At 37.4% G+C, this 12,799-nt stretch overlaps 1 protein-coding gene across 1 annotated transcript in view; it reads right to left on the reverse strand.

Moving 5' to 3' along the window:
• Positions 1-3,566: 3,566 nt before the first annotated feature.
• Positions 3,567-12,799, reverse strand: part of LOC134431535 (dual specificity protein kinase TTK-like) — a 35,924-nt gene continuing 26,691 nt past the window's right edge. Inside the window, 11 exon segments of the mRNA XM_063179531.1 lie at positions 3,567-4,044; positions 5,138-5,235; positions 5,469-5,559; positions 5,867-6,043; positions 7,281-7,361; positions 7,671-7,795; positions 8,984-9,135; positions 9,221-9,378; positions 11,084-11,176; positions 12,257-12,322; positions 12,324-12,384. Of these exon segments, the coding sequence (XP_063035601.1) occupies positions 3,955-4,044; positions 5,138-5,235; positions 5,469-5,559; positions 5,867-6,043; positions 7,281-7,361; positions 7,671-7,795; positions 8,984-9,135; positions 9,221-9,378; positions 11,084-11,176; positions 12,257-12,322; positions 12,324-12,384 (1,192 nt within the window). The 3' untranslated portion in view covers positions 3,567-3,954.

Genomic DNA, 12,799 nt, shown 5'->3' on the forward strand with positions numbered 1-12,799 from the left:
CACTATTCCACTTCAAATTAGTCATATCTTTCATTGCAAAATCTGCCTGGATTTTGGCAATTCATCTGATTAGAGCCAGAATCTTCAAATTACATCATTGTTTAGCTGTGAATAGTCTACCTGCCAAGAGAAGGAATTGAGGTGAGGAGTCAGATTTTTATCTCAGGTTTCATTTCAGCAACTCCCATGAAAGTGTATGGACAGGCTGTATAAAGATTTCTTCTGTGTCCACACAGGTGTACACCTCTACATGCTACAAGTAAATCACACTGCAGTGCCTGCTCCGTTCTTTATAGCCTTTATCTCACAAGATTTATCTCCTAATTACTTTATGTGAAGCAGTAAGCAAACAAGGGCACACTGACAAGCTTTGTGCTCCAGGCAGGTGGGACAGATAACCAAGTTGGGAAGAGATATATACATCAAGCAGGAAGGGAATACTCTCATATCAGCAGTTTACCCTTAGCTGAAACAGGACATGCCTTAGCAATAAAAGTATTAAAATAAAAAGTAGTATTTGTTTTATTTGTTGCCACTGATAACTCTGTTTTGTGTAAGCAGCAAGGCAATAAGAGTGTAAACAACTGGAAGAGAGAAGCAGGCAGTTGACATAACTGGCACCTGCAAGGATTAGCCAGAGATCCTTGCTGAGGAGTTCAGGGAGCAAGCTAGACTTCACACCAGGGCTAGAACTCAAGTTTGTTCAACTGTTGAATTTTTAACATGATACTTACCACCACTCCCAGAATTAGTTAAAACTGTTGAGCATGCAACCATTATTAAGTACTTAAAGGAAGAACAGAAATCCACAGGAGGGACCAAAATAGTGACAATTTGACAACTTACCTTCAGACTAACTCACACCCTCTGCTCTGTACTCTGCTGTTAGGGACTGTACCATTTCCCTCCTGCACAGCTATATGTACAGCAGTAGCACCTTAGGAGTGTCTTCCACAAGACTAGATGAGAAGGAGTTTGACTCCTCCAGCATCGTGGTGATGGATTTGTGAATAGATTTTTCCTGCTCCTTGGTCAAGTGTCCTTAGAGCAGAGGTATATGCAAGCAAACAGCCTCCTTTTCTTGATCTTGTCAAGGACTCAATTCTAGGTATTGTCACAAGAAGAATGACTGCATGAGCAGAGCCTTCAAAACTTAAACTTTATTTAGTGTTTGAATTCCAACTAACCTTACAGAGCAGAGTTCAGGCAGAGTCATAGAATCATGGAATCAAAAAATGTCCTGAGGTGGAAGGGACCTACAAGGAACATCAAGTCCAGCTCCTGGCCCTACACAGAACACCCCAAGAGTCACACCAGGTGCCTGAGAGCATTGCCCAAACACTTCTTGAACTCTGTCAGGCTTGGTGCTATGACCACTTCCTGTGGAGCCTGTTCCAGTGCCCAACCACCCTCTGGGTGAAGATATTTTTCTGATATTCAACCTAAACCTCCCCTGACACACCTTCCTGCCATTCCCTCAGCTTCCATCACCACAGAGGAAAGGTCAGTCCCTGCCCCTCCACTTACCCTCCTGAGGAATCTGGAGACTGAGTCATGCTATACCCATTCACAAATGAAAAGGAAAGTCACCCTTCTGCAGTTAGGTTTCTTTTGTAGTGCTAGCTGCTGAGCAGAACTTTTGGACCACAGTCTTAGATTTACAAGCTATAAGTTCCCAAACCCATTTTCCCAACAAGAATTACAACAGAGAACTTAGTGAAGTGTTCTCATTTACCTTTGTACCCTTCACATAGCTGTGGAATCTCATTATTAGCTGATACAGTATTATATTGTAGATTTATCTCTTTACAGAGACATACTCTGCTTTACCAGCCATTTCCTCTCTCCATTATATACAATGTCCTGAAATGCAGCCTTGATGGTGACAGTAACACAGGATGGACATTTCATAACCTTGAAAAAGCTTCTAGCAGTTACCTGTTACCCGACATTTAAGATTGTTATTTTTTTGTCCTTCAAGGCTAATCACACATTTCTGTAAGTCACTTATGCTTTTAAGACTCCAGAAGAACCTGAGAAGGGAGATAGTTGTCTATAAGGCAGAAAAAAAGCCTGGAATAGATTGAAGACTCATAAGTGGCAGCTACCAAGGTAGACAGATATCCTGCAGCATGTCATTGAGGTGGGGAAGGAGTATAAATCAACTGCCCATCTGCAATGGAAAAAAAATTATTTTAAAGGGATGACTGATAACAATCCACTGTCCCTTATCAGCCCCAGGGCTCTTTCATAAGCTCCCTCTCATGCCAGTTATATTTCCTGTGGGTTCTTCAACAGTCATGGAATAAGAGAAAGGTTTGATAAATCATACACTACAAAAGAACAATAGCTGTAGCTATTGTAGCACTGCTGCACAGTAATGTAGCACTGCTTCTCAAAATTGAACACAAACTAGGAAAGCAAAACAGCAAAAGTTAAACAATTGTAACATTAGAATAATTACAAATAATTTTTTCAAGCGCTGTAATCTAGACAAGGACTTGGGAAACTTTTCACTTTATGAAAAGACACTTCTGCAGAGTAAAGATTTTCTTCACAGGTTTTTCTCTGAAGAGGCTGATACTTCTTCCCCCCTTCCAGAGAAAGCCAAAGTGTTTCAGTTCCCATACCTTAGCAGTCTCTCAAACTGTTTAGAATATGAAACGTGCAGAACAATAAAATTTTTTCTTCACTGGCTTCGACTTTGAAAATTTTAATATCTATCTATATAACAAACTATAAACAAAAGGTGGAGTACAATTAGCACAGGTACAAGGTACTCATTATGCCTGAAATACCTCTGAACTTCTGCAGCAGTAGCACTAAATCTTTAAAAAAAATGAGCAAAAACAAGATCTCTATGGGGAACAAGCCTTTTTCACTAGAAATATGGGACAACTACCCCCATCCTGACAGATGACTAACTGAGATTCCACACCCTGTTTCACATAATGACAACGAGACCAACACGTTAAGTTTATCATTCCAGGTTTACTCTTAGGAAGGAGATGTGCTGTTCTTTGTGTGCTCCAACACTGCAGTGGAGCAAACATTCTCTGCCCCTGCTTCAGCCCTCCTGCTTGTCAGGAATAATTCCCACTCTGATCACTCTCCCTGCGTAATGTGGAGAATCACAGCTAATCCAAAACAAAGGAGGGTAGGTATGAACATACACCAGAAATGTAATTCAGTTAAAACCTAACCAATCCAATAACAATCATGTAAAATCCACTTCTCCTACATTCAGTGCATTTTAGAGAATGCTTAGTATCAATGCTTTTAAAAACCCAAATTAGTAATTTATTAGCATTGTGAAACCTGAAGGAATTTCTATTTTGAAATTTGAAAAGCAGACTAATCTTGTAATAGCATTTTTAATACAACAAGAGCCATTTTATTCATACAAGTTCAACACAGTACTGATGATTCCATCATAACACTTAACCACAGGAACAGCTCAAAAACTGGGTGACATTTACATGCATCTACCAATATTGTAACTGGTGGTTTATACAGAATGCTCCTTTCCAAGGTATTTGTTAGCAAGGTATTTGTTAGCAAAGGTACTTGTTAGCAAAGGTATTCCATGTTTTTCATGTACATCAGTTGGCATTTTTGGGGAACTTTTTATATTAGCTTCTCATAAGATCTCCTCTTAAAAGATTCTCATACAAGTTTGTGTACTCCAGACACTGTAGTGCTTTGTAAGTAACACAGACCATAATCACCAAGTAGCCATTGTTGTTGCTCAACCCAAGCAGCATGCAAGGAGTGAAAGAGCCCACAGTAAAAAGCATTCAATTAAGCTCTTTTTAATGACCTGAAATCATTATCAAAAGAACACAACGAACATATAAAAATGCAAACTTTATGCTGAGTGTCCTTTTAAAAGCTAGCAGCACAAAATACTTTTTGAACAGACCAGACATCTGTTGCTTCCTGAACAGTAGCACATCATTTTGTTGTCCATGTTTTTTGACTCCCAGGTTTTGCAAATGCTGATACATCAAGAGTCTTACCACTGCTGCACTGTTCATATAAAGTCTGAAAGTTAAACACACAGGGTATTCAGGTGAACAGTTGTACTGCACATGGATTCAAACTATATAACAAGCATTACACTTGAAATAAATCATCACATACTGAAATATTCCATACTAAAATTGCTCTGTCAAATCAAAAAATAGAATACTTAAGACAGCTTAGTTGTACCAGCTGTAATGCAGTGTAGTGCCCAGGGAAAAACACACACACTGACTTTGCAGTGGGGGCAAAGTTGTAGAGTTTCACAAGTCAGGAGAGCACAAATGAGCTGCAGAGATCTAAAAATCAAGTTTACTCTATGAAATGTCTCCACTATGGAAACCTCAGCATGGAAGGAGTTATTTGTGTACTGGGGGCATGCAAGCTTTACATGAGATACTCAGATGCCCACAGACAGCCAAATCGCCATTTTGTTAGAAGAATAAACTACTTGTTCACCCTCATGTTCAAAACAGATCAAGTGCAACTAGAAGTGTAAGGATGAACTCCTTTAGATGTAATATACATTGTATTTACTTTCCTCCCCATGAAAGCAGCTTTGCATTCTCTAGGTCTTATGTATACTTTACACCATCACTTCTGAGACACACGTAGAAAGAACAGAGTTGAAGATTTATCCAGCTTCTTTCAGGCAATAAACAGAGAGGCTGCAGTACTTCAACACAGAGGAACTAATTTACACATAGCACTGGCATTAACAGCTCAGGAACTTCCAGGAAGCAGGAACAGTTGCAGTCCAAAAGTGTGCACACTTAACAGATCAATTGAGATAATTTTTCCATAGTGAGGGTTCTTAAATTAGAAGACCCCCGCAGAGGGGCTGCTTAAAAGCAAAGCAGATCTATCAGGAGGTGGAAAGGAAAGAAAAAACTAAGAGGAAAAATTACTGGCATCACTTTCAACCCTTCCAGTTCAGAATAATGTAGAGAGATTCTGCATCCTTGCAAATAAAAGCACTAAGATATGCAATGCTTTCCCAGCTATGGCTGAAGATTTCATATATGTATTGTTTCATCTTTCACTACTAAACATTCTAGCCTTGGTCTGCATGAGCATGTACTACTACACAAAACAGAAAAGACAATTTACTTACCCTTGCAGCTCTAGAAATAGAATTGGGAGAATTCAAGCCAACAAGCTGGCCAAGGATACGTTTCATTTCCTCTGTTGTTCCTTTTGCATTTGGAATACCTGCAGGTAATTTATACTTATGGTGAAATTATATACATTATCAGCACAAAAACTGCCAGAACAGTTTGCAAGAGGTTTAAGAATTAAAATACTGAAGTCTTTTCTGAAGCAGATGTAGGCACCAAACAAAACTGAGTCACACCAACAAGCTCATAGTACCTCTAAGAGTGAAGTGGTTTCTAATGCATAGTTAAAAATACTATTTAATAAAATGTATTTTAAAATAAATGTACCTGTTGGACAATGACTTTGAATTTGAACATAGGGATGTACCAGCAACTCCGAAACAGAAATTCTCTCTTTAGGATTTCTTATTAAACAGTGCTGCAAATGAAGAAAGAGGAACAATGTTTTGCCTATAAATTATGAATTGTCCTAGGAATTAACAGTATTTACTTTGGTTGTTGAACCAAAGGACTTACGTAGCTGGTATTGAGCTGAAAAGAGACTTTAATATGGAAACTACATGAGTAGCTCTAGCTTAGTTCTTCTTTCAGAATAAGGCCTGTTACTACAAGTAGCAGTGAGCATCTCTCTGTGGAAAAAGTCTTTCAAGCACAACTCATTCAGTTTTATAAAATATGCTTTAAATAAAGAAATTACCATTACTTAAAACAAAAGGAACAGTTACCTTCAGCACATCTTGAAGATCCTTCTCAGCAATATCTGGGAACCCTATTTCATAGCTTGGATCAACAATAGCATGCATTTTATTGATGTGATTTGTTATATGCTGAAACGGAGTCCTTCCATATGTCATACAGCACAAAATGCAGCCCAGTGACCACACATCACTTTTGGGACTTATCTAATATTAAAAATTAAAAAAAAATTATTCTCTACTTAAGAAACTGACCCTTCAGTCAATTTATCATGTATTTGTACAGTTTTCATTGTGTAAGAGATCTTTGTTACTATTACACAAAATCACCAAGACAGCACGCCATTATCTACTCAGTAGTGTGGCTTCTTTCACTGATAATCCATAAGAAAACTATTGTTCTAAACTATTTTTGAAAATCAACTTACTTGAAGAACTAACTTAAAAATAAATTTAGTCTTTAACAAGTCAAATTGCAGGATTCTAATTTCAGATTTAAAAATAAGCACAACTAAAAGCATACTAAATTATTTAAGTCCAGGAAATGGTAAGAAATCACTGCTATGTCTCCTAAGTGGAAAGCCACAATTCAATTCCCCTGGGTTTAAAGGATTCAGATCCACATTTCAACTATGTCACTCAGGCTGGTCCTTGCAGGACAACTTTGCACTTGTCCTTTTGAAGCTGAATTACTTCAAGAGAAGCACAGAGTGGGGGAGAGGGGGAAGTGGAGAAAGATGCATACAGAGAACCTGACTCCCAGCACAGTGGTTAGATTTCTGCTTAGATGAGCTGAAAAAATCTGCACTTTGCATGCAGTTTTAATGTAGAAGTACAAAAGGTAAAAAAATTACCATCCTTAAAAAAAAATCCACTTTTGAAATATTTTATTCTCTATTTAGGAAGCCAAGATTTTATTTTATTACATAACAATGCTTCCATTCAACTGTTAAAAAGTTAATCTTCATGTACATGCGAGTACATGTGGATTTTAAATACTTTTGCACCAAACCATGTAACCCTCAATTGAATTTTGACTGCCAATGTGAAAAATGCTTTCCCTTCAGTACTTTTCTCATCACTCACATTCCATTGCCCTGGTGAGGTTATAAAATTTTCTACAATACACAATACTCTGTAGTGGAGAAAAATTAATAGGATACACTGAACTCATTTGTGGCCCTAAAAAGCCCAAGCCTGTGCCTCTGTTTTACTTTCAATTTTACGCAGTAATTGAGCACTTACATTTTTCTAAACACCGTCTGCCAAATGCTTTTGAGTAGTTAGGGAGATTAAGCTTAACCTTCCAACTCTGCACACCATCACAGCACAATAAATTCTCTTGTGTTCAAGTTTCAGTGGAAGATTTTGAAAAAATCTGAAGATATGATTGAATTCCTTCCTTCTTAACATGAAGGGAATAGGAGGAAAAAGATCATACTACCTTAGAACGAGGTTTGCCATTTTCTCCATAGGAAGACCTATCTTCTATTGCTTCAGGTGGTATATAATTCATTGTGCCAGCCTAACCATAAAAATGAAAAAATATTTTAAGTAAAGCATACATTAAATTTCATTAACTTAATAAAACTTAGATTTCTGTCCCAAAACACTGAAAAGCATCTTAAAAGTTTGTTTCTATTAAGGTTGAATGCCATTATTATTTTCTTCACTAAAACATGTAAAAAACAATATATACAAATATTCACGCACACATATAAAACCATTCAGCATAAGATTTCAATAGTAGTTGAGGTTATTACAATCAAAGTTATCAGCAGGTACTATTGCATTTCACAGAAAAATGGACATCAATTTTCCAGAAGTATTTCACCTGAGAATCCTTAATGATACTTGTCACATCTGGCTGCATTTGGTTTGCAATGCCAAAGTCAATTAGTTTTAACATTCTGTCAACTATCAGAAAGTTTGCTGTTTTCAGATCACTGTGAATAATGCCTGTAAAAAAGTTTAAAGTAAATCCAAATTACTACCATAAGGTTTAGTATTACTCAATTCCTATAACCCTTGCACAGAGAGAAGGTACAGATTGGCTTTATTTGAGTCTCTGCAGATTTCACAAAAGTGCTTCCATTTTTTCCTAAAGAGTTCTTAACTTGCATGAATTTACAGTTAGAATTACTACTTAATCAAACCTGCAGGTACCCCAGAACAGCTCCAAGCAATTTGAGTTGCAGAGTTTGTCTCAGTTTGGGACAGACACTCCAGCTCTGTGGGCACATAGCCACACTGGATTGCTGCTCTGGAGCAGTTCAGTGGCCTGTCCATGCTTGTCGTTCTCTCTTTAATTAGCTAAGCAGGGAGTTAAAATAAAATTATATTGCTTAGTCTGATTAAAGGTACCATTCACTAAGGAATATACACAACTGACTTCTCACAAACTCTACTTGCACAATTTAACATGAGTTTTGGTTACTATCTACATAATCAACCAATCTATCTTGATATTTTACAAAAATCTATGGCTTTTTTCAAAACATCACATATATGTATGCCCGCTGAATTTCAGTAGGTTTTGCTGTTTGCTATATTTTTGGATGTTCTAGTCCTAAAATAGATGATGCTTTCTGCTACATGTACTACTCTTCACTTCATTATTATAAAGGAAAAGATCCAAGTCTGCCTCTCCTTTATACTATACAGACAAACAGAATATAGATGCTATAGATGCATACACAATTATATAGGTAAAGAGGAGAGGAAGACCTGAAGAACTCTAGGAGAAAGTTGAAACACTTTGTCAAAGTAAAGATGGCAGAGCTGTCAATGTAAGAGGTAAGTATGGAGAGACTGAGTGGCTAAAATTGGAGTCTAACAGAGAACAAGTGGGAGTATACAATGTAGTCTAAACCAGAAAATACTTTCTGGCTGTTGAAAGAAAGCAGAAAGCATTATATAAACAATGATATTTGTGAGATCCTTCCTGAGTTAGCCAAGTCTGTCTCTGGATCAAGATTTACCTTGGTTTTTTGCATCACTGCTTTTTTTAAAATACAGCAAATACTCATCTTTGAAGATCACTAAGATTACACCAACATTAAAAACAATACCATCTCCAAAATTAAAACAAGAGCCATGTTATCTGCCATATATCCTACACAAATACCTAGAATTATTTAAGAATACCATATTCATGGATTGTGTGAACAGCTTCCAGCATATTTTTCCAATAGCTCTTTCGTTCCAGTGGATCCATCTTTTTTTTCTTTTTAAGCCAGCTATTGAGATCGATATTTCCACACTCCATTACTATGTAGATATGTTGATCAGTAATTTCACTAAAAATAAAACATGTGTGTTAAAAGTGAAGGAAATATCTTTTTACAGTGAAACACTGATTAAATAAGGTTAGTATTTACTCACTAGCCATAAAGGCGGATGATCTTATCACTATGTTGCTGCAGTTTACTCAAATGAGCAATTTCATTCTTATAGCTCTCAACAGTCTGTTGATCAGCTTCCTCTAGGTTCACATATTTGACAGCATACAGCTGCTTCTTGTCATTCAGTACTTGAAACACCTACAAAACAGTGTCAGTCAATAACTTCATTCATCCCTAATTCCAGTGTACCACAGTCCTTCATCTCAACTCAGCCTGAATACCAAAGTCTACCTTTTCAAAAGGAAGAAACAATATGAAGAAATTCATACAAGTCAGTATGAAAAAAATCAAAGACACCAGTTACAACAGAAACAACCCTCTATCAGAAGCTATCGTGGTGCCACATTGTATTTCACCAGGTGTAGTACATCATGAGTCTGCAGTGTTCTTAAGATAAAGATTATGAAATAACACTCTCAGAGATAAAGGTTTGATCTGCCCTCACACATTCACTTTGTCACACCATGATCATTTGGAGGCTAGATCACATGGCACATTAGAAGAGGTTGAGAGCACAAAGTCTCATTTAGTCTTAAGATAAGAAGGCTGCAGGAAACCCTACATGCAGTCTTCAGCTATTTAAAGGGAAGGTATGACAGACTCCTCTTGAACCATCCAAGTATGAGATGCAACAGACATAGCTAACAACAAGGAAAATCACAATTGGATGTTTTGATTTTTTCACTGTCATATTGACCAACAGGAAAACTGCTTGTCCAGATAGGCTATGAAATCTCCATCCTTGGCAATATTTAAACACAAAACTTCATGCATACCCTGCTCTATTTGAGTCTTGTTTTAAGCAGACTATGAGAAAGTGACACACAGAAGTCCCTGCCATCCTACCTCATTCTACAACCATACACTGGAAACAGAGCTCCTCTTTCTGGAGTTCCCTGCTGACTGCAAGCTGGCTAATATTAGTCCAACTGACAAGAAGGATGGGAAGGCAGACCCAGGAAACTACAAACTTCTTAGCCTAACCTCAGTTGCTGCAAAAATTACAGAGAATATCCTACTGGGTACAACTGAAATGCAATGATCAGACAGTCAACATGGATTCACAAAGGGAAAGACCTCTAAGTAATTAGTTAAATTAGGCATCATTAGGACACATCCTCCTAGAAGCTCTACTAAAACACATGGAGAACAGGAAGGTGATTTGAAAGAGCCAGCACTGCTTCACCACATGCAAGACTGATCAACCCAGTGACCTTCTGTGAGGGAGGGACTAAATCAGTGGACAAATGAAGAGATAGAGATGTCATCTATCTGGACTTCTGTAAGGCCTTTGACGTAGTCCCCCACAACATCCAGCTAAACTGCTTATGCTGTTAAGAAACTAAGGAACTATAACAAGCCCAAGAGATTTTGCCAATATTGTTTCCCAAGCTCCCATGACCCCAAATTTCCATGTAAAAAGCATCTCACTCACCACTTCAGACATAGCTACAACTCTACTCCTCACACAAGTTACACAAGTAGTTAAGAGATGGCCTGTCTCCCTCAGGCTCTCAATCAACTTTACAAGTCACCCATTTCCCAACAGTGTAATCACACTGCTCTAAACAACAGCCTCTCACATTAGGATGTACACAATGCAGCACATCTCTTACAACAGAACAGCTGATTCTACCAGGAATTTTAATGCTTACTCTACCACAGAAATTATCTTCAAGAGCAAAAAGTCTAAGCATGGCACACCAGCAAAGTTCTAGATTCCCTGGGTCAAATATTGTGTACATGTTAACACTAGGCACTCATTAGGTGATTTCAACATTTATAATAGATTGTAGTACTGTGTAAATGAGTGACTGCCTAAAAGGATAAAGGAGCACCTTACCTTACTTGAGCCTCCACTACCTATTTGCTTTAACACTGTATAAACTCTTCCATTGATGACAAGGCATTCATGTGAAGGTACAGAAGCTGGAACCTGTGCACAAATAGAAAAGGTTAAGAAATAAATATTGGTACATGCAAGAGAACTTGAGAGCTCTACTTTTTATTACATTAAAATGCTTTAAGTTGTCTTGCTCTTTCTGAAGATGATAAAGTTGTTTAGAAGCAGTAAAGAAACTCCAAATGAAAGCTAGATCCCCATACACTGATCAGCATTTGGCATGTAACATCACTGCACTCATGTAAAAGGTGCAATGCTCCTCACACTGGAAATCAAGGAAAGGATCTTCTTTAATAAGGCTTTCCAGATCATTAGAGACACCTCCCTCTTTACATCTAATGTCAGAAACTACATTGTCCAAGAGACTTTCAGTCTCAGCATGAAACTTAAGAGCTCTACTGAAACCATCTACCATTCTTTTTGAAGCTAATAGCTAAAAGACTGCAGTAGTGTGAAGTTGAAACAGCCTGCATTGCCCATATCTGCTACACCAAGCCATAGAAAGGCCTCAAGTTTGATTTATTAATTTATCAATACTTATCCTCTTGTAGGAAGCTTGAACCTAATCCCCAGTTTTATCTACAATTGGGAAGGCTCCTACCTGAATATGCAACACATCTAAGGTAACCCATTTTTACATTATGTCAGGCCACAACAAATGTACCAAAATTTGTGAAATCTAAAAACAAATGGAGGAGAAATGCAATCTTTTGCCTCCCTCAAACTCAAGATTTTCAACACGCACTGCTTCTCTTTAATGGTACTGTACTGGGTAATACCAGTGTAAAAGCACTGCAGAACAAAAATAGAGGCTCTAGTTCTTCTCTCTGTCATTAAGACAGACATGAAAAGGCTTAGATTGCTTAGAAAAGGCTTAGACATAAAGGCTCCAGCATTTTGACAAAACTGAACTGATTTTTCAACATCTGACTTAGGTCATGTAAATTGAGACATACACACAAAGCAAGTTATTTTAGGAATACTAGACTACTTTCCATTACTCCTCCAGGAAGAGGAACAGTAACTTCAGATGAAAAAAATACATACACACATTTATTTTACCCAAAGTAGTTCCCGATGAAAATATGTGCTAAAATGACAGAAAATTGTTACCTGCAAGCCAACTTGATTTTGAAATGGAGTTGCTGGAGTATGTGGTATGTAATACGGGAACTGGCTTGTAGAGAGTAGAAATTTGACATCCTGGCAGAAACTTGTCCTTTACAACTGGTGTGCTGAAACTAACAAAAAAATAAACAGTATCTGCATTAGTTGTATTTTCTAAGATTATTTTAACAACAAAGTTGAAATCTTCAATGTTTCTTGAAAGTTAAACCCTAGTGACTAGCAACAGCTCAAGCCTCCACTCAATAATTATCATTAAGACCACTTCAACATCTTTATTTAGAAGTCCTTTTAGAAATACACTGAAACTATAACAATATTCACAAATACTTTTAAGAACACAAACTCACTATCTTCAGATAACAGCTGGCACTTGCCAGCAACTGAAAAGTGAAGGAACTATAAAGCTAGAAGAACTGACTCTAAGAGTTTGAGCCAGTTACTCTTCTCCAGCTTATTGTTATTTATTAAAAAACTTTTTAGATTACCTATTTTTTAGAGTAAGCATATTAAGACAGACAACTTCAAAAA

The sequence above is a fragment of the Melospiza melodia genome, chromosome W, assembly GCF_035770615.1.
Source record: "Melospiza melodia melodia isolate bMelMel2 chromosome W, bMelMel2.pri, whole genome shotgun sequence".
Lineage (NCBI taxonomy): Eukaryota > Metazoa > Chordata > Aves > Passeriformes > Passerellidae > Melospiza > Melospiza melodia.